This window comes from Pyrgilauda ruficollis, unplaced genomic scaffold (assembly GCF_017590135.1).
Source record: "Pyrgilauda ruficollis isolate IOZ18807 unplaced genomic scaffold, ASM1759013v1 scaffold10, whole genome shotgun sequence".
NCBI classification, from domain to species: domain Eukaryota; kingdom Metazoa; phylum Chordata; class Aves; order Passeriformes; family Passeridae; genus Pyrgilauda; species Pyrgilauda ruficollis.
This window is the reverse complement of record NW_024508101.1, coordinates 387,955-408,743: the sequence shown is the minus strand read 5'-3', so window position 1 is coordinate 408,743 and position 20,789 is coordinate 387,955. Positions and strand designations below refer to the sequence as shown.

General features: G+C 49.9%; 2 protein-coding genes across 2 annotated transcripts; one reads left to right on the top strand and one right to left on the bottom strand.

Annotated features, from left to right (window-relative positions):
• Positions 1-742: 742 nt before the first annotated feature.
• SEC13 (SEC13 homolog, nuclear pore and COPII coat complex component) lies at positions 743-7,224 on the bottom strand. The gene is made up of 9 exons (XM_041461908.1): positions 6,796-7,224; positions 6,671-6,715; positions 5,642-5,757; positions 5,089-5,240; positions 4,397-4,530; positions 3,488-3,621; positions 2,885-3,005; positions 1,959-2,105; positions 743-1,594 (listed from the first exon to the last, which is right to left on the bottom strand). Exons 1-9 carry the CDS (start codon positions 7,222-7,224, stop codon positions 1,484-1,486), a joined length of 1,389 nt encoding a protein of 462 aa, XP_041317842.1. The 3' UTR covers positions 743-1,483.
• On the top strand, positions 7,035-20,770 carry LOC121351264 (cullin-associated NEDD8-dissociated protein 1-like). Its single transcript, XM_041463260.1, has 15 exons — positions 7,035-7,290; positions 9,312-9,455; positions 10,683-10,837; positions 11,253-11,376; positions 12,018-12,274; positions 12,879-12,984; positions 14,027-14,172; positions 14,335-14,627; positions 15,030-15,171; positions 15,761-17,266; positions 17,629-17,724; positions 18,410-18,579; positions 18,672-18,836; positions 19,110-19,217; positions 19,413-20,770. Exons 1-15 carry the CDS (start codon positions 7,223-7,225, stop codon positions 19,638-19,640), a joined length of 3,708 nt encoding a protein of 1,235 aa, XP_041319194.1. The 5' UTR covers positions 7,035-7,222; the 3' UTR covers positions 19,641-20,770.
• Positions 20,771-20,789: the final 19 nt, after the last annotated feature.

Sequence of the window (20,789 nt, the reverse complement as noted above, 5' to 3'; positions counted from 1 at the left end):
AACCTGAAAAAAATCCTTTCTTTTTAGGCTGTTTTTTCACGATTTATGGCGCAGAAAATATATCTCATTCCACCCTCTTTGGGCAAAAGAACTGAGAACTTCGCTCTCAGTAGTAATTATTAGTACAGACATATTTATTCAGTCTTCATTCAGTGTCAAGTAGCTTTGTTTCCTTTCTGATGGCTCTAGAGAAGAATTTCGCCGTAAAATTAATTACAAAGGCTGCTGCGGCGCGGGCGGGCCGGGGCTGAGGGAGCGCGCGCGGCGCCCTTCCCGCCCTTCCCGCCCCATCCAATCAGCGCCTCCGCCGCCGCCCCGCCGCCCAATCAGCGCCAGCCGGGGCGGGGCTGTGCCTGAGGGCGGCGGGCCGGTCACAAACCCGCGGCCTCGCCTTTCCGCCGGCCGACGCTGGTTTTAAAAACAAACAGCTGCAAAGGGCACGAGTGGGTTCACGGCCTTCTTTCTTCCCTCATGACGAGTAGAGCTGTAAGAGCAGAAAAGGGGAGCTGGCACTGCTTACGTGCTCCCTGGGAATTGCCAAGACCAAAGGAAGTGCAATGGCTTTGTAAAGCCTTGTCTCATGATGTACCATTAGAGGAAAAAAAAATCCCACCAAAAAAGCCAAGCTCTTGAAAGCTAATTACAAGGACGGGAAGATGTGACTGCGGCTTGGCTGAAGACAGACTGCAGATTGCCTTGAAAAGGCAATCCGTGAAAAGTTTATTTAATACAGCACGCCAGGTTTTTAACCAATAGGATTTTATTCTGTTGGTATCTCAACAAAAAAAAAAATCCAAACAACTGAGGTACAGTACAGAAGTGTGACTAAAAAAAATAAATCTTCAAACCATGGTTTGATTTATTGATGTTGGTTAAATAACCCAGTTTGAGATTATTATAAAGCAGAAGACATATGCATTCCACTACTCCTTTTCATCTTCAAGAAGGCAGAGACTCACCTAGCACGTTATTTTCAGAAAGACACAAGTACAACATCACTGTTACCAGCAGGGCTAGCTAGCACACCACCAGCTAACCCGAGAACTCCACCAGCCCGTTCCCTCACTTGAAACAAAGTTCTGGTCTTTGAGAGCACAGAGTATTTGTCCCCTGCATAAAGGAGCATCACACCTCATTGTTTTGACAGCTTCTCCCTGTTCTGCTGAAGTGTGTGAACTCTGACCACAGCACAGCCACTCAAATTTGACCCCTAAACCAGAAAAGCAGGGAATAATTCCTACAGTATCAAGGAGTAGTATCAGGCACAGTCCTTGGCTATACTGTTTATCTTAAATTTAAGGGAATGTCAATTAAGGCTGATTATCAACATATTGTAGCCTCCCAGTAAGAGTGCTCAAAAAATTGGATAATTGTTTCCCATGTTCATGTCCAGTTTAGATAAAATCAGTTCTCATCCAGCTAAGGACGCATTGCAAATCAGGGACAGTGATCACTTGTTGCAGCTGGAGTACTCCACTGTGCATCACTGCTCATTCTGCTGCCCTTCTGTCACAGCAGACACCCCTCCTTGGCCCTTGTTCACGTCGCTGATACACGCCCACAGTCCGTCCACCGACTCCTTCCACAGTGTCACCTCAAAAACAGAGCAGGAACAGCTTTCAGCTTTAAACATATCCTCTTTCCCCTTTTCTTGTAGCTACCACAGCATGGGTTTGGTGGTAGCCTGCAGTCGTATGAGGAGAGTATGTGAATTGTCAGTACCCCACAAAATCAAGCTCAGCCTGCATTTCTACCCTCCAGTAAGGACAGAATGCAGTGCAAGTGGTTTTCCAAACGTTACGGTCTTCCTGCCCTCCTGATTAATCAGAAGAAAAAGGCCCCCATGGCAGCAAAGGAGACTCTGTGACAGCCTTGAGTTAAACAGGTGACAACAGCCTCATCTCAGCTCCCCTGGAAACAGGGTACACAGGGGTAAAAGCCAAGGCAGCAGTACTCACTTTGTTGTCTCCTCCAGACACTGCAAGGATGTTGGCAGTGATGGACCAGCTCACGTGCCAGACAACATCATTGAACTTGTGCAGCAGCTTTGGCGACCAGGAGTTTCCAGAGGCATCATCACACGTCCAGATAAACACTCGGCCATCCTGCAAAAACACCGAGACCAAGGCTGGGCACAAGAAACGTAACCCTGAAATGCCCTTGGAGCTACACTTCCAGTCACAGCTGGCACACCAGCCTTGATGTGCCTGCATGGACTTGTGCTCAGCACAGCAAGGGGCTGTCTCCTTGCTGTGGATAAAGGCAAGGCAGGAGTACAGCTCTGATGAGAAAAACTACCAACAATGACTTGCAAATACCAGAGAAGGGCCCCCAAAAATACATATGTATCAGCTGAGATACTTCCTCAGAATGAGATTTTGTTTTCCACTCACATGGCAGGAGCTCACTAAGTAGTCTTCTTGATGTTAAAAAAAAAAAGCATTTACAGATTAACAAGAACACAACAGTCAATATAAAGGCTGACAACATCAGAGCTGATTAAGAATGCCAGTTATTAGAAAACAGTATTTTTAGAAGGAAGTTCAGTAAATTTGACCCCAAAACACTAAATATGACATTAGTTGGAAGGTCTTCCTCCTAGTGAAACCATCCTGCTCGTGATTTTCAAAGCAGAAGCCAGTCTTTGGTGCAGAGGCACACACACACATAAACCTTTGTCCAGAAATGCTTCTATTGGGCTTCTGAGATTGGGAAGAACAGGAGTCAAAGGCTCTTATGCAGTGACCCACATGTAGCAAAGGATTGCCAAGAGGACCTGTTACAGCAGCTCTATCCCTACAATTGCTTCCCTAGAGAAACGGGGACGGGAGCACGCGGAAGAGAGCACACCTCATACCTGCCTGTCGCTCCAGAGAAACCTCACCTGAGAGCAGCTAGCAATGGTGCTGGTCGGCAACCCGATGGATGGGGCCCAGGCCACGTCTCGTACCCAGTCACTGTGAGCCTCCAGCTTCTGCTCTTCTTTCCACTGACCCTCTTCTTCCCTGAAAACACAGCTATATGGTCAGAGGGATGGTGGCAGCACCCTTCATCACCTCATGCCCTGCTCAGGAAGGCTTTGGATTGCAGCATTCAAACTCCTTCTTCATCAATACAATACAAAGCACAAGTGTTCCCTACTTCTCCAAAAATCTCTATGGCTTGAACTGACAAAATCCCTTTCAGGAGGCAGAAAGCAGCACAGGCAAAGATGTTCTGACCTCCAGTTATTGTCAGAAATCTGCTATTACCAAAGTGGTAATATCTGCTATTACCAAAGACCATTACAAAGCCACCCTTGGAGACAGGATCACACAGGGCTGGCACAAACTGCAAGAACCATGGGATACTGTGCATCACTAAGCTTCCATTTTTAAAACACTTCTCTAAAACAGTAATTCGAAGATGAAACAATAGGGATGACCAAAAATAACAGGGAAACTCTAATCCTAAAGTGTCAGGTTTTACCTGGCGACATGGCACTTACTTCCAGATCTTGACCAGGTTGTCACAGCCACCAGATGCAAATCTTTTGATGTAGTTTGGCTTTTGACCAGAGGGTTGTTCTATAAGGCTTCCTGGTACAACAGCAGGAGCCCAGCTAACTGCATTACATCCAATCTAGTTAATGAAAAACATCACTGTTACAAGTTGCTTACTTTAATTAACTAAATAAATAGATAGAGGCTGCTGAGAGGGTGAAGAACATGTTGCATACTCTCTACTGAGAATGGGGAATAAGCCCATCTCAGAAAAACTGAAGTCTTGGACAATGCTGGATGAATATCGGATGAATAAGAAATCCAGATGCAGAGTAGCCTCACTAAGGCACTTGTTCAGAGAGCCTGAGGTAGCTAAGGGTATTTGCACACAAAATAGTTCATCTTGGATGTGCAAATAGAGACAGAGACAGAAACTGCAAAGACAAAAGGCACACACAGTTGCTAAGATTTAGGAATACAGGAGCAGAAGGAACCTTTGGTCCTGAATTTCCTTCTACTGGGGGCCATTGCCATTAGTTTATTATGTTCTGCTTAAACAAAAATTTCCACAGTTTTGGGAAAAGCAGGAGTCCCAGAGTTTTTTCCAGCTGGTGCAGATATTCTTAGGACCAAGCCCATTTCTTATCAGGTAACTTTCAGCACTGTGTTTAACAACAATGCCCAATGAACAGGCATTGCCAGTGCTGTTTAGTGAACTTCACAACAATTTCACTTCATTTTAGTGACTAAAAAGTATACCTGCCTACTCTGGAAGAAGTGAAACTATTCTTGGTTCTGGATGTTTCACATAATTTCATTGCATTTCAGTATTTATCTACTCAAGTCTCTGAGGCATCACCTCGGTGTTTCTGTAGCTCTGGGAACTCTGGGCTGCCCCAAAGGACGAGACTCACCGTGTGTGCATTGCTGATCTTTTTGACTTCCCACTGCCCATCACCCGTGTAGCTCAACAGGGAAATGGCCCCGTCAGAGCTCCCGCAGGCCAGGATCAGTCCATAGTCGTGTGGTGCCCAGCAGACAGAATTCACTGGGAAGGGCGACACAGACCAGATTACAGCACAGGGACTACCTAAAACCGACTGACCAATTCACTGACTGCTATCAGTGGCACAGTCACCAAAACCAAGTGGCTTTGAAAGCTGAGAATGAGTCCAATTTCAGCAAAAGCCAGCCAATTAGCATTGTTTACTGAGTAACAGATCTGCACTGGGAGGGTAAATCATCTGAACGCAACAGTTTCAATTTTAAAACAAAATACAGCATGATTAAATGCAGTCTTTCTACTTGGAAACAAACAGTACTTTCCTCAAGAATTCAGTTCCCTGTCATCTTTATTTGAAAGCTGACTTATTTGTATAACAACACCTATGGACACATGGTATGAATCAGTAGTGGCTTATCCAGCAATACAGCCTTAGGGAAATGTCCTGTTAGTGCTGAACTGATTTACTCTCTTTTCAGTTTTTATCCTTCTCTTTTTGACAGGGGCTTTCTTCCTTAACACTAACAGATTTATTTCAGTCTCACCCAAATCCCCTCATCTCCTCAGTCTCCCTTCCCAGCTCCACACTCCAACCCTCCATACCTGAAGAATCATGTCCCGTGTACTCGTAGGTCTTTTCCCAAGTGCCATTTTCTTCCTTCCAGATAATAACCTTCCTGTCATAGGAACAGGAAGCCAAGATATTCCCATACATAGGATGAGCCCAGGCAACCTGCCACACAGGACCTTCGTGCCTGCAAGAAACAGCCTCATTAGGAAAAGCTGAGAGAAACCCCTTCCAGCTGCAGCTGCCCCACAGATCACCGTTGTGAACCGCTGCTCTGGGAGGGAGTTCTGACATGAGGAATGGGTAATGCTAAGGTGGCAATGTTAGTGCCCCGACACAGGGCTCTCACTGTCACAAAAAACAATTCCAGCTTGTATCAGTGCGTTACTTCTTGAAAATCACAGGTGCAAAGTACTAAATGAATGACCAAGCCCCACTGCGCTTCCCACTGGGGCTCTGTCCCCAGCCCGGCTCTGAGAAGTTCTTCAGCACAGTCCCGGAGGAGTTCACCCTGGAATTCAACCTGCACTCTCTGCTGCCCAAGGGCAAAAGGACAAAGCACCAGGACTCTGCGCAGTGACAGCTCACCCCCTGAGGTCTGCGATGAGGATCTGCCCCCCGTTGCGCACGTCGAAGATCTTGACGGAGCGGTCGGAGGAGCAGGTGGCCAGGCGCGTGCCGTAGTAATCCATCTGCGCGTCGTGCTGCAAGGAGAGCAGAGAGCTGCGAGCCCCGGCCCGCTCCGGGCTCCGGGGAGCCCTTTCCGACAGGCCACGCGTGCCACACAAGCTGTTTGTTTCCCCAGCTGCTTCCTCAATCGCTACACCAACGTCACGCAGAAGGAACCCAGGAATTCTGAGCTACAACCACAGCATTTTCATCACAGGGAATTCACGCTGCTCACTACAAGGCAGTGACCAGTTATGTATTTCTGCTTTTTAGAATATGGAGTGGGTGTACAAATACTGCTCTTAAGTATATTTGAAACTTCACCATCACCACGGAATCTTTAAGGCTGGAAAAGACCTCCAAGGTCACTGACTACAACCTTTGACCCATGGCTGTCCCTTGTCACCAGACCTGAACACTGCGTGCCACATCCAGTCATTTCCTGAACACCTTCAGGGATGGTGGCTACACCACCTCCCTGGGCAGCCCTTTCCATGCTTGATAGCCTTTTCTGTAAAGAAATACTTCCTGAAGAATTAGGCTCACCTAACTGGGCTCCTTCCTTCAACAAATTACTTTCAAACCTTTCTTCCTACCCACATTAATACATCTACTCTCAGGCACATCCACTTAAAGAAAACCATTTTTATCAGCTGAAGGTCTGTACCAGAGAATATACGCATACCTCTATTATTTCACAAAAACGGGCAGAAACAAGCCCTCACATGAAAATTAAGATTTTAAATCATTTCCCCTGTCCTCCCAGCCCAGTTTCCTCTCCACACGGTACAAAACGGCAAGACCAGGATCTCAGACAGCGTTCTGCATCCAGCCCCGCAGGAGCGTGCTCTGCCACGAGCGCACAGACGCGGCCCCGGTGCCCAGAGCCCCGGAGCAGCTCCGTCACAGCACCGCCGGCCCGGCCGGAGCAGCTCCCGGCTCACTTACGATCATGTCCTCGTGGGACGTGTCCACGGTGTTAATGACCGACACCTGCGGGGAGAAGGAACACAACGAGCTCAGCGCAACAACGCGCGGCCGCGACCCCCGGAGCCCCGCTGGCTCCGGTGTACCCTGTGCCGTGCCCCGGGCTGCCCGGGCCGCGGCGGGAGGCCGCCCCCGGCTGCGCTCGGGCCCCGCACCGGGACGCCGCCGGCCCCGCTCCGCCCGGCCTCTGCCCGCGCGCTCCGACGTGGCACGCCGGTCCCGCGCACAACCGGCCCCGCCGCGCCCCGCCCGCCTGCGACGACGTTCCGCCCGTGCCGGGTTCCGGGGCGGCCGCTGCCTCGGCTGGGCAGGGAGAGGGCGAGGGGCGGGAGCGGCGACTGACCTGTCCTGCCGCGAGCCGGGCCCGCCGAGCGCCCCGAGCCACCGCCGGGGCCCGGACAGAGCCCTTTACCGGCGCCCAAAGCCCTCCGGCCCGGCTCCTCCCGCCGCCTTGGGGCCGCCCGGCACGGAACGGAGCGGGCGGCGAGCCCGCGCCCCGCAGAGCCCTCCGCCATGGCCAGCGTCTCCTACCACATCTCCAGCCTGCTGGAGAAGATGACCTCCACCGACAAGGACTTCAGGTGCGGCACCCCGGGACGGGCGGGCCTGGGAGGAGGGGGCTGCGGCCGGGGGCCTGCCGCGCCGGGGCGGCTGAGCGGGAGGGCCGGGACTGGCGTCGGCTGTGTTCACAGGGCGCCAGGCCCGCCGGGTCCCAGCTCAGGGGGATGCGGGGAAGCTAGAGGAGCGACCCTCCCTCGCCTAGGCTGGTGCCTGTTGAAAGGGGGAATAAGTCTGGGCAGCTGGACTCCAAGTTGTTATTTGTTTGTGAATAAAGAACATCGTAGCAAAATGCTTCTAGTTTGTGTTGATAATTTGTGAGACAGTCAGTGCATTAAAAGGAGTGAGCAGACCCCCGTGTCGCTGGGTGAAGGATGCTGCACATACTGGCTCTGCTCAGGCTGCTTGGAGAACTTTTTCTGTGTGATGGGAAAATGCGCCTTCCTAACAGGACTGAGATGCTTTCATTTCTTGTTGATGTCAGCAGAAAAGTTGATATCATTTTAGGGTTAGGCGGATGGCTCAATATGTAAGGCGCTCTATCAAAAATAATTAAAAGTGACATGTATGAAAGATTTCACTCCTTAGCATATTGTTCTCTCAGAATCAACCTGGAAGGTAATCTTTGGGCAAGACTTGGTATTTTGAGGTCTAAGAGAGGGGTTAGTAACAGTCTAAAAGCAGGTTGACTTTTGTATAAGCTGCTGATGTTCTCAGATATTAAAATAGGTACTTTATAAAGAAGTCAGTGGCGGGGCAGTTGTACAAAGTTTGTTCAAAGAATTTACAGTTAACACTCCAGAGGAGACGTGCTCTCACCAGGCTCTCAGGTCACAGCGGTGCTGCGGGGCCGCTCCCTCCCGGCGCATGGCCGGACACGGCCGGTGCGGGAGCGGTGTCCGTGCTGCCCGGGCCGCGGGACAGCCCGGGCCGAGGGACAGCCCGGGCCGAGGGACAGCCCGAGCCGCGGGGCAGCCCGAGCCGCGCTGCTGCCCAGGGCTCTGCTCAGCCGCTGGCCATAATTGGGCATGCTGGTTCCACGCAGCCGGGCTGCGAGTGCGGCTGAGGAGCTCTCGCAGAATCAGAAATAGACTGCAGTTAACATCGCAGGGCACCTCGCTGCTGCTTTCTCAGTCCGGATTTGGGGCTGGCTGTGGAGCACCGCAGCGGTCCCTCGTTCCAGAGGTACCTCACTGCTGCTCAGGAATGGGCTGGCAGATGGCAGCCTCAAATGGTGACCTGTACATGAGAGCTCCTGTGTGCTCAATGAGTGACATCAGAGCCTAATTTAAAAAGGAGCTGTCGTTTTGTAACAGGAGAGAAGGACTTCGTGGCTCCTGTCAGACATCCATTCTGTGCAGGGCTGACATTGGAAAGCAGCTAGCACACGATAGCCACACTGAGATTTCCTAGAACCTCAGACTCCTATACCAGCACCTTTTGCACTTCCTGCTCCTGGGAAAATAGATACTTTCCAGAATTTCTCAATATCCATTCTGTTCCCGTTAGAAAACTGTCACCTGGGTCTTTGTTTTTCTTTCTAATCTGGAGTGATAAATACTCGATTGTTTTGCTCACAGCAATCTAAATATAGCCTAGTGCATTTCTGAGGTGTAGTTTGCATGGAGTCGTTACTTTCTTTTTTCATTTTTGACAGTGATAGGGCTTTTCCATATCTGGGCTCATACTATTAGTGCTAAGTTAGCCAGAAAGAACAGAGCTAGGCGAATTCTTAGACCCCAGACTGCTTTTCCTAAGCCAGGTGGAAAATAGGTGAAAAAAACCATCATGATTTTTTTTCTGGCATAGTCATTTAGTCACTGAGTGCCACTTTTAGAGTTTTTGTTTACCTGACCCCTGTTAGGTAGTTATCTACTTGTAAGATAGTAATAATTTTCCTTTTTCTTAGGACAGCGTTGTAAGCTGCTCTTTGGTAGTGTGTTTTCATACAAGCACCAGTTGCCACGTTCTGCCCAGGTGATGCAAAGGTGATGCATTTGTGTCTGCACATCTGCCAATCCCCTTTCTCCCTGTGTCCTTTCAGGTTTATGGCCACCAATGACCTGATGATGGAACTGCAGAAAGACTCAATAAAACTAGATGAAGACAGTGAGAAAAAAGTTGTGAAAATGCTTTTGAAATTGCTGGAGGACAAAAACGGGGAAGTACAGAACCTTGCAGTCAAATGGTAAGAGCCTGGACAGTAATAGCCATGTTCCCTGGCACTAACAGAGCCAGCACAGACTGCAGAGAGTGAGAACAGAGCCCGGCCCTTGACAGCTCCCTCCAGCCTCCTTTGCAAGGGACATTGCCTCTGCTGCAGGCACTGCACTTTCTCCCAGTGTAAACACTCACAAGGGATGAGCACACTGATACCTTTGTAGCAGCAAGAGATGATTGTGGAAGTATTTCAGTGTTCCTGTTATAAACCTTACCACGTGGAAGGCGGAGCCCTAGGATTTTATTTCTTCAGGGAGAAGCACACTTAAAAATTTTGCTCATCAACCTCTTGATCTCTCTTAGGCTTTGAAATCCAGTGCTGAATTTCTTCATGGATCTGTCTTTGGTAGCAACGGTACTAAACATGTACAGCCCTTATGGGTTTTAATTTCAGGTCCAAATCCTTCTCTTCAAGGGAGTTTTCATTGAACTTTATAATGCTCTTGGATTTTTCCCTGCCTTGACTCTGAGTGCAGCCTGTGCTGTTGCTTTGCCTTTGACCATTCTCGTATTTTTTTAATCCAAGTGAACAAAAGTAGCAGGTTCCTCTATTAGTGAATCCTCTGATAAAGGAATCCTGCTGCTGACATGCTCTTTCCCATCTGTTTCCCCAGCATGGCTAAGTGGGCACGTTCAGTCTAGAAATGCCAGTGAATGGCTCAGTTCACCCCAGGGCTCCAGAAAGGTGGGCCACTTAAAGACAACTTTGGGTTCCTCTATTTTTTCTTGCTGTGATCCTGTTCATATTCCCTTCTTTTCAACCATGTGCTGCTTCTATCCCTGTTCTTTCCCTCTTATCTTTGGCCCTTTCTTTTTGATTCCCACTGTCCTGACTTCTTTTGGCCCTGCTCCTCTCTCTGCCTGCTTTGGGTTGGTTTATTCTGGGTTTTAAAGCAAAACAGTTGGGCACTGAGCAGGGGACCAACTTCTCAACTTCTTTGCCTGGTTACCTCTGGTTGTATCTGCAATAAGTCCATACTCATTGCAATCTCTCATCCATCCAGAGTGTGATAATGAGGAGGCCTCAAAATGGAGCCAGGAACATTTCCTTCCCGTGCCTAAGGAGGTGCTTAGAGCGGAATGTCAGTCATTCCCAGCTAGGTGGGCAGGATCTTTGAGAAGGAGCAGTGTGATGGTGTGAAGGACGTGGGCAGTTGGATTAGGCCCTTCATCCTGTCTGGCTTCTCCTCCGCAGCCTGGGCCCGCTGGTTGGCAAGGTGAAGGAGTACCAGGTGGAGACCATCGTGGACACGCTCTGTACGAACATGCTGTCGGACAAGGAGCAGCTGAGAGATATCTCCAGCATCGGCCTCAAAACAGTTATTTCTGAGCTGCCACCAGCTGCCACAGGTACACTGTCTGTCCCCGTTGGTCACTGAGGGATGGGGAGTCCCAGCCTTTGGCAAACGGGGGAAAATGCAGAGTCCAGAGCCTAAAAGTTACCGATTCTTCACTCACCTGCCAGAGGACAGCCTGTGAAATCAGGGGAGGGACAGCAGAGCTGAGGTTCCAATGGGATGAAGGACAGAATTAAATGAAAACTTGAGCTGTATTTGGAACTATGTATCCCAAAAATGCATCAGCTTTTCAGGGGATACCTGAGGCTCCCAGCAACAGGATTTTCCTCTGCAGCCATCTCATGAATCTGTCCTGATTAGATCTCCCAGTGACGATTTCTTTTTTCAGTGTACAAGGGATTGAATGGTTCCTAGCAGCAAAAGGACTCCATGTTAACTGACAGCAGGGAAAAATATCTCTCTTGCAGGTTCCACCATGACAGCAAATGTCTGCAAAAAGATCACAGCCCAGCTGACAGGAGCCATTGGCAAGCAGGAGGATGTGTCCGTGCAGTTGGAAGCTCTTGACATCCTGTCAGATATGCTGAGCAGGTACCAGAGGATTTTCTTCTGGCAGCTGTGCATATAAGGGGGCTGCAAGGATGTGTCTGCTTTTGATTTCTTTTCTTTCCCTAATCCTATTACTGAGACTTAAAACCACAGGATTTGGTTGGCTGCTCTTAGGGAATATCAGAGTAGAGCAGGTCCCCAGCAGGGATGAGAGATAACATGCCAAGCCTTTCTGTGCTTGGGAATGGCAGTGCCTCTGGTGATGGATCCCACAGAAGCTTAGCTCACACGAATGTGGAAGGGTGAGGGCAAAGCAGGGAGGTTTATTTTAGCCCTATGAGCCCATCACACATGCTTTTTTTTTTTCCTGGCTGCCTCTTGTTGCATAAATCAGAGTGACAGTGTCGTATGTCATCTGCATGCAGGAAATTATTAGCACACCCTTGGGTCATCAAGAAGGACACAGTCAAAAACTCCTCCATGATGGAGACAAATTACCTCTGCCTGTGTTTTACAGACCAAGTCAGTGTTCAGACCAAAATGACAAACCCATCCTTCTCCTGCCCCTCCCCACAACATGCATGAAATCTCCATAGCTGAGGGATTTTCAGATTTGTTGCTGCCAAGAGGGCTTTTTTCTGAGCCTTTCACTTTCGCCTTGTGCCTTGTTCTGTTCATTGCAGGTTGGGAGGAACACTCTACTCATTCCATTCCTCCATCCTGACCTGCCTGCTGCCCCAGCTGACGAGCCCCAGGCTGGCAGTACGTAAAAGGGCCATCATTGCCTTGGGGCACCTGGTCTTGACCTGCAGTGGAAACATCTTCTCAGAGCTTACAGAGCATCTGCTGGCAGAGCTGAAGAGGAACGAGTCCACATCTACCACCAGGACGTACATTCAGTGTGTGGCTGGCATCAGCAGGCAGGCTGGGCACCGCATAGGTAGGGTGAGCAGCTTGAAATGATGCTGGGAAATGTACATGCATTTTAGAGCAGCTCCTCTTGGTAAAAGAAGTGGTAAAAGAAGAGTGCTCGTTGTTCTCAATGTATTAGTGGCTTGTGCTTGTGATCCCCTCTGTGGCTGGGGTCTGGCTCTCTGATCTGCACTTGGAAAGGAGACACCAGAGTATCTCTCTGGCTGCCCTTCCTAGTGACTTTGGTCTTCCCCTCAAGGTCTTGCAGCTCTTGCCTGGTTTGAATTAACACCTCTGTGAACCAGGTCAGTGGATTCACCCCCTTTTAAATGACAGAGGGGATGGCAACATATTGTATGACTTGTCTAAAAGACCTGCCAGAGTTGAGATTAGGTTCTAAGAGATCTCTAATCACAGCTCTTCCTGTGACTGAAATGCCAGCAAGAGGCTGCAGACAGGGAGTGGGGATTGGCTGCTGGCTTTGGTGGGCTGCTGGCTTCTTGCCCGTGAGGTCTGGGGCAGGAATGCTCCACCAGGCACAGGAAGGAAGTGGCAGCTGGCTGAGTTCTCAGCTGCCCAGGTGAGTGAAGGCTGGAATGCATTTTCACTGCTGTTTGCTTTGTCTTTCCCAGGAGAACACCTGGAGAAGATAATTCCTCTGATTGTTCAGTACTGTAACGTGGATGATGATGAGCTCCGAGAGTACTGTTTCCAGGCCTTTGAGTCCTTTGTGAGAAGGTGTGTGCCCTTGGGGAATGCCTCTGCACCATCCAGGGCATCCGTGCCCTCCTGGTGTAAATATCCGTATGTTCAGCATCCTTGAAGGAGGGCCCTCCTGCAAGTATTCCTGTTGGGAAGACAGTTCACATATGAAATCTCTTCTGCACATGCAGAGTTGGACTGGAATAATGAGCTGTTTTACCTCAGCATGTGAGGCTGTCCATCTGTATTGGTTTGGCAGGAGTGGGAGGTTTCCTTGTCCTTGGACTTTCCTTAGCCAGAGGGAGCTGCCTCGCTCCTGGTGCCTGGAGGGAGCTGGAGGCAGCAAGGGGCTGGGCAGAAGAGGCTGCAGCTCTCCTGTTGTTTGGTCAAACATTTACTGCTTGGAAAAGGAGCCCTGCAGAGCTGCTGAGGTGTTCTCCCAGGAAGGGAGGATTCAGCCAGGGTGTATGTGTGCATTGACACATACAGGTAACCCAGGGCCACCATCACACCACAGCTGAAATGCCAACAGTAGGTTTATTTCGTTATCTTCTAATAACACTGGGTGACAGAGACACATGGGGACACAGGCTCTGTTTGGCTTAGTTATCCCAGCTGAGAGAAGGGCAAGGGGGCTTGCTGCCTGCCTCACTCTAACAACAGGCTTCCTGCATGTCTGTGAGAGTGTATTATCTCTCCAGAGGAATTGTACTTCTGAAAGCAGGCAGAGGATGAACAACATTAGGTATAATAAATGGGATTTTCCCACACTGACATCTTTAGCATTCCCAGTTGCAAGGTCACTATTCCCTCCTTGCCATATCTTCTGGTTTTAACTCAGTCATCCCAGCAGGGTGAAGGCAATTGATTATTTATTTGTCCTTATAAAAATTACTGCATCCTCCCCTGCAAGGGGAATGCTTGCTTCATGCACAGCAGGAAGGAACATCTTTGGTTTAAGTCATATTATCAAAATGGTCTGTGAGCACTTTGTGATCCTTTTGAGATGAATAATATTATTTGGATATTTAAAACAGCTTAGTCTCCTATTAACTTTTACAATTTTCATTTGTGATAGGTGCCCAAAGGAAATGGACCCTCACATCTCAAGTGTGATGGGACTGTGTTTGAAGTACATTACCTTTGACCCAAACTACAACTATGATAATGAGGAGGAAGAGGAAGAGATGATGGAAACTGAAAATGGGGAGGATGAAGAGCAAGGTGCCTGCTTGTGAGGATGGCTGTGCTCAGCAGAACACGGGGTTAACATTTCTCCCCTTCCTGCTTTCTCCTCGTGGAGAGGGCAGCTCTGAGGATCAAGTGATCCTTTAGCTGCAGTTTTCTCATAATGCTGCACCTTGTTTCCCGTTGTGTTGTTTCTAGAAAGCGACGACGAGTACAGCGACGATGACGACATCAGCTGGAAGGTCCGCAGGGCTGCGGCCAAGTGCCTGGAGGCCATTGTCAGCAGCAGGCACGACCTCCTGCAGGACTTCTACAGAACTCTCTCCCCAGCCTTGATAAGCAGGTTCAAAGAGAGGGAGGAAAATGTCAAAGCTGACATCTTCAATGCTTACATCTCCTTGCTGAAGCAAACACTGCCTACCCAGAGCTGGCTGCACTCTTCGGATGCCTCTGGCAAGGATGATGTTCCCCTGACAATGCTTCAGAACCAGGTGTGTGAGCAGGTGGTGGCTGGGTTAAATCACAAAGCAGTGAGAAGTAAGGTACCTTGGGAATGTGGCTAGCTGAAAGAGCCCTGGGACAGGCATCTAGAGCGCCCCAGATCCAGAGAGGGCTGGCTGTTTACTCTCTGTCCCCTGCCATTCCCGGGGGAAGAGTGCTGGCACAGCACAGGAGTGTGGGAGTACAGCCAGCACTGCTCCTCCACCAGCCCTGGCATGTGTGCAGGCTCAGGCAGGGTGGCTTCTGGGTGAAGGGAATGGCTGGTGCCTTACTACAGCTGTTGCTCAGGAGACTCATTGAATAAACTGTGGTAGAAATGTACCAGAGTGAGCCTCTGAGAGCAGCTGGGATGACTGAGGTGTCCCCTTTTCATTTGTTTCTCTGAACTGCAGGTTCCCAACATCATCAAGGCCTTGCACAAGCAGCTCAAAGAAAAGAGCATAAAATCAAGACAGGGTTGTTTCAGCCTTCTGACAGAACTGGCCAGTGTTCTTCCTGGCTGCCTGGCAGATCATATACCTGCACTTATCCCTGGTAAGCTTGTCTGTGGTCTGGGATGAAGCAGCAGGGCTGGCAAAATCCATTCTGAACACATGTGCTTCTTGCCTGTGTCTTCCAGTTTTATTCCTGTGAGTTATTCTGCTCAGCATTAGGACAAACACATGAAGTTCTGCTCTGTGATGATGTGCTGAACAGCTCCCAGATTACTTCTGGCCTCTGCACTGAAAGCCAGGATAAAAACGTCAAGTTCATTTCCGCAGTCCCCTGACAAGATGCTTTTGGGAGGGCCTATTCCAGCCTCCTCAGAAAGCAGCTGGAATTGTGCTGTTACCACACTGAGATCAGAAATACAAATGCCACTTCCTTTTGCAAAATGCAGTGGTATTTAAAGAAATTCTTTATATTGACTGATTCTTTAATTTGCACCACCACATTTTTCTCTGAGCTCTCTGGACAGTGGGCTTATGAAGCACCCCACTGCTGGAAGGCTCAGGTCCTGCCTTTGCTTTTGATGTGATTGTATAGTGAATATGAGAAAAGTCTCCTGTGATTGTCCCTGGCTGGATTCATGAACCTCCTTCTTTGGGAAAAATATGACATCATCATATTTTCTTCTGCACAGGTATTGTTTTCTCCTTGGCGGATAAATCCAGCTCCTCCAACATGCGGATCGACACACTGTCCTTCCTCCACGTCCTTCTCTGCAACCACCAGCCAGAGGTATTTCACCCTCATGTCAAAGCCCTGCTGCCTTCTGTTGTGACCTGTATTGGAGACCCCTTTTATAAGATCACGTCAGAAGCTCTGCTGGTAACTCAGCAGCTTGTGAAAGTTATCAGGCCTTTGGACAAACCTTACAGCTTTGATGCCAAGCCCTATGTGAAGGACCTTTTCCCCGGCACTCTGAAGCGGCTGAAGGCAGCTGACATCGACCAGGAGGTGAAGGAACGTGCCATCTCCTGCATGGGACAAATCATTTACAGCTTGGGAGACCATTTAAGCACTGACCTCCAGCCAACCTTGAAGATATTTCTGGAGAGGCTCAAAAATGAAATCACCAGACTGACAACAGTCAAAGCATTAACCTTAATTGCTAGTTCTCCACTTAAAATAGATTTGAGACCCATCCTAGGGGAAGGTCTCCCCATTCTAGCTTCCTTCTTGAGAAAGAATCAACGTGCCTTGAAACTGAGCACTCTGAATGCTCTGGACATTCTGGTGAAGAACTACAGTGACAGCCTCAAGCCTGCCATGATTGAGCCTGTGCTAACAGAGCTCCCCATCTTAATTACGGAGAATGACATGCACGTGTCCCAGGTGACCATCATGTTCCTCACGACTTTGGCCAAGGTTTATCCATCCTGTGTCTCCAAGATCAGTGGCTCCGTCCTTGCTGAAATCTTTCAGCTTGTCCACTCACCTTTGCTTCAAGGAGGGGCCCTGAACGCCATCATTGACTTCTTCCAGGCGCTGGTGCTGACAAGGACGGCTGCCGTGGGTTACGCGGAGCTGATGAAGCAGCTGACAGCACCGGTTTACTCCTCGGGCTCGGCCGGGGCCTCGCTGACCTTGCACAAACAGGCGTATCACTCCATCGCAAAGTGTGTGGCAGCCCTGTCCTCAGCCTGCCCAAAGGAAGCCCCTGCCACAGTGAACCAGTTTGTCCAGGATGTGAAAAGTCCCAAGTGCAGCCCTGCTGTTCAAGTGCTGGCTTTCCTGTTCCTGGCAGAGGTGGGCCGCAGCACGAACCTCAGCGCTCAGAGGGAGCTCAGAAGCGTCATCCTGGAGGCGTTCTCTTCCCCCAGCGAAGAGGTGAAATCCGCCGCCTCCTACGCGCTGGGGAACGTCAGCGCTGGGAACCTGAAGGAGTATCTGCCCTCCATGCTGAAGGAGATCGGCAGCCAGCCCAAGCGACAGTACCTGCTGCTGCACTCCCTGAAGGAAGTCATCAGCTGCTCCCCAGCTGACAGCCTCACGCCCTACGTGGAGGACATCTGGGCTCTGCTCTTCAAGCACTGTGAGTGCACAGAGGAAGGGACACGCAACGTGGTGGCGGAATGCCTGGGGAAGCTGACTTTGGTGAACCCTGCTGAGCTGCTGCCCCGGCTGAGGAAACAGCTGTCAGCAGGTAATGGGTAGGGCAATGACCAGAGCAGGGAAATGCTGCCTTTTGATGGAAATTCATTTTGTAAACTGCTTGTGGGTACAACAGGGAGCAAAGCTAGTTGAGAGGAGAGCAGGTAATAAGATGGATCTCTCTGCAAGGGGGATCAGAGGAGCACTGATCCACACAAGAGTAGGAGGGTGTTGGGAACAGGGACTACACAAGGAGATTTTGCAGGAGCAGATTCAAACACAGAGTTGATAAGAATCCTCTAGTCCCTTATAACACATGTGTAACAGGACCAAAGGCAGAATATGCACTTCAGAGTTACAGCAGTGATTTTCTCTCTTGATTTTTCACTGTTTTTCTTCCCCTCTTCACTGCAGGCTCCCCACATGCCCGGAGCACCGTGGTTACTGCCATCAAGTTCACGATTACAGACCAGCCTCAGCCCATCGATGCTCTCCTGAAAGGCTGCATAGGTAGGCTGGTTTGGACAGGGGTGTGAGCTGGGGGCATGAGAGGTTGGGTGTTGTTAGCAGCTCAGGGATTTCCCATTCCTGCGTGAACCACATGTAGTCAGTTAGTTTTTATCAGTGTTTCTCAGCTTTTGGGATTAAACAGCAACACCGTACTGTGAGTTCTTGCTAACTGCACTGATGCGTTGCTCTTGGGCATGTTCCATTGTTTTTTAGAGTGCTTAAGTTCTTTCTGCATGTGAACTCAGAATTCCAGCACCCCACAAAAAGGATCTTCAGAAGTATAACCTACATGAGGAGTTTTTGACATCCAGGGAGCCCACAAAAGGATCTGTATAAAACTGGCCCTTCTGTTTCAGAGAAGTTTGATCAGATGGGATCTAAGCAAGAAAAATCCCCCACAACTTCCTTGAATAACAAAGCTTCTGATTTGACTTTAGGGTGAGGTAGCTAGTCACATAATTTGTTTTTATGCCCAAATGCAGGATAATCATGTTTCTTTACTGTGTCCCAAATAGAGGGAGAGAAAGCATCTCAAATGGCTCTGACAGACGATGCCACTAGTTATTTTACCAAAAATGCTCTCATAACCAGCCTCCTTGAAATACATCCCAATACACTTTAAAACACTGCAAAAATGTTGCAGCCTGTTGGCTGCAGGACTGACTGACGTGTTCTTATCCCACAGGTGACTTCTTAAAAACTCTGCAAGATCCAGACTTGAACGTTCGCCGTGTGGCCTTAGCCCTGTTTAATTCTGCTGCTCACAACAAGCCTTCTTTAATCCGGGATTTACTGAGCACAGTCCTCCCCAGCCTGTACAATGAAACCAAAGTGCGAAGGGAGCTCATCCGAGAGGTAACTGGGCTCAGCAGGGGCCACACCCTGACTCACAGTGGAGCTGCTCTGTCTGCTCTTTGCTGACAGCTGGACTGTGTGTCTTGGTTCAGGTGGAGATGGGGCCATTCAAGCACACAGTGGACGATGGCCTGGATGTGAGGAAAGCTGCTTTTGAGTGCATGTACACCCTGCTGGAAAGCTGCCTGGACCGGCTGGACATCTATGACTACCTGAACCACGTGGAGGATGGGCTGAAAGATCACTATGACATTCGGGTAGGTGCTGTGCCCTGACTGATGTCACTTTCTGTGTGGGCCTGGGCTGCAGTCGGGCTGTGTATCCCCAGAGCCCCGTGGTGCAGTGTCCCCAGGGCTGTCAGCCCTTTGCAGACACCTGGGCCAGCTGCAGCTCCAGCCCCTGGCTGCCAGGGGTGCACTTCCAGCTCTTAGCAGAGCCCCTTGCACGAGGGCAGAGGAACCTGGTGCAGGTACAGCCTGGCAGCAGAGCTGCGTGCCCCGAGCACCAACCCGTTTCCCTCCCCCGGCCAGATGCTGACGTTCATCATGCTGGCGCGGCTCTCGGTGCTCTGCCCCAACGCTGTGCTGCAGCGGCTCGAGCGGCTGATCGAGCCCCTCCGGGCAACCTGCTCCACAAAGGTAAGAGCAGGATCCTGCAGGGCTGGGGTGGCTCCTGCCCGAAGCTGCCTCTGCTCCTGGCCTTCTCCCTCAGTGCTGCTGGGCCACCCACTTCCCCAGCTGGAAAATCCTCTGCTGGCCTTCGCTGCTCTGTTGGTTCTGTGCCCGTATGGGCTGTTCTAAATGCCAACTGAAAACGGGGCTTTGGATTTGCAGGTGAAAGCTGGTTCGGTGAAGCAGGAGTTTGAGAAGCAGGATGAGCTGAAGCGCTCAGCCATGCGGGCAGTGGCTGCTCTCCTGACCATCCCTGAGGTGGAGAAAAGCCCAGCAATGGCTGAGTTTTCATCCCAGATCAGATCCAGTCCTGAAATGGCATCGCTTTTTGAGAGCATTCAGAAAGATTCCGCTTCCCTCCCCACCTCGGAGTCAATGGACATGAGCTAAGGTGTTTTTCCCCACCACCCTCCTGCCTTGGGACGCCTCAGCCAGAACCAGCTGGGTGGGGAAGAACAAATGCCACTGGGCTGCTCTTCTGCCTCAGCCAGTCCAAATCCCTGGGCGGCCACAGGAGAAACTGGGGATGGTGTGTTAAATGTGACAGCCGGACGTGACTGGCTTGATCCAGCTGCCTCTCTGTTGAGACTCAGAGAATTGGAGGAGACCTGAGATCAGGGAGTACGGCCTCATGTAGGGGAGGGGCTGGAAGATTAATATTCCCATTTTTTCAGAAGTTTTAAGGGGTGCACAAAGCAATCACAGTTGTGGTTCCACGAACAATGGAAATTACTTCCTCAAATCCTCCTTACTGCAGTACAAAAGTTTTTTAATCACTGCACATGCACTTTTTACCTTAAATTGCCCAAGAATGTATTTATGGTTTTTAACAAAAAAACATGGCTAAAAATTGGAAGCCATGTTTTATTAATGAGTTCATCCCACAGGCCTTTTGGGAAAGGAGACTTGCACCTGCCAAGCTGCTGAGGCTGCACAGGGCAGGGGGGTTACCTGACACCCCCACCCTCCTCCTGGGGCTTCAGTTTGGCATTTGGGCAATATGAAGCTTTGTTGCTTGGCTTTCGTATTTATGGTTTTGATTGCAAAATACCTCAGCTGTCTTCCCTGAGGGATGATTAGTGACTGTTTCAGTGACAAACCCTGCTTAAAGCTTTGCTGTGCACTAACACTGGCCTCTTTCTCCCCTTGGAGCACCGTGGTGTTGGTGTCGCCAGCCACAAGGGTCTGCTGGTCCTGGTCACACGTGAGCAGCAGGCCAGGGGTCAGTGTCAGAGTCATGGGGCTCAGAGGTGGCAGGCAGGAGCCAGGGGTGCAAGCACACAGCCCATAGTGGCTGCTGTGCTCAAATCCTGCTTTGTGCAAGAGAAAATGCCTTAAGAGACAAAGGTTCTAACAGCCAACTAGAGGATGAGGCCATCATGACACATTGCTCTAGCCATGAACTGCTCTGTGTTTTCTTTTCTCTTCTGACAGAGTGGTTGATGTGAATAGTATTTATAGTGCTGTGTGAAAGGAAATCTGTTGTCTGAGTGGTATAGAAAATAAAACTCACTTGTGAAGCTGCGTACCCCGAGTTCA

Coding starts and splice junctions, on each gene's coding strand:
- LOC121351264 (XM_041463260.1), top strand. CDS start 7,223: ATGGCCAGCGTCTCCTACCACATCTCCAGCCTGCTGGAGAAGATGACC. Junction 17,725..18,409: donor TCTCCTGAAAGGCTGCATAG/GTAGGCTGGTTT, acceptor CTTATCCCACAG/GTGACTTCTTAAAAACTCTG. Junction 18,580..18,671: donor GAAGGGAGCTCATCCGAGAG/GTAACTGGGCTC, acceptor GTCTTGGTTCAG/GTGGAGATGGGGCCATTCAA.
- SEC13 (XM_041461908.1), bottom strand. CDS start 7,224: ATGGCGGAGGGCTCTGCGGGGCGCGGGCTCGCCGCCCGCTCCGTTCCG. Junction 3,622..4,396: donor AGATCAGCAATGCACACACG/GTGAGTCTCGTC, acceptor TTCATTAACTAG/ATTGGATGTAATGCAGTTAG. Junction 2,106..2,884: donor CCATTGCTAGCTGCTCTCAG/GTGAGGTTTCTC, acceptor GTGTTTTTGCAG/GATGGCCGAGTGTTTATCTG.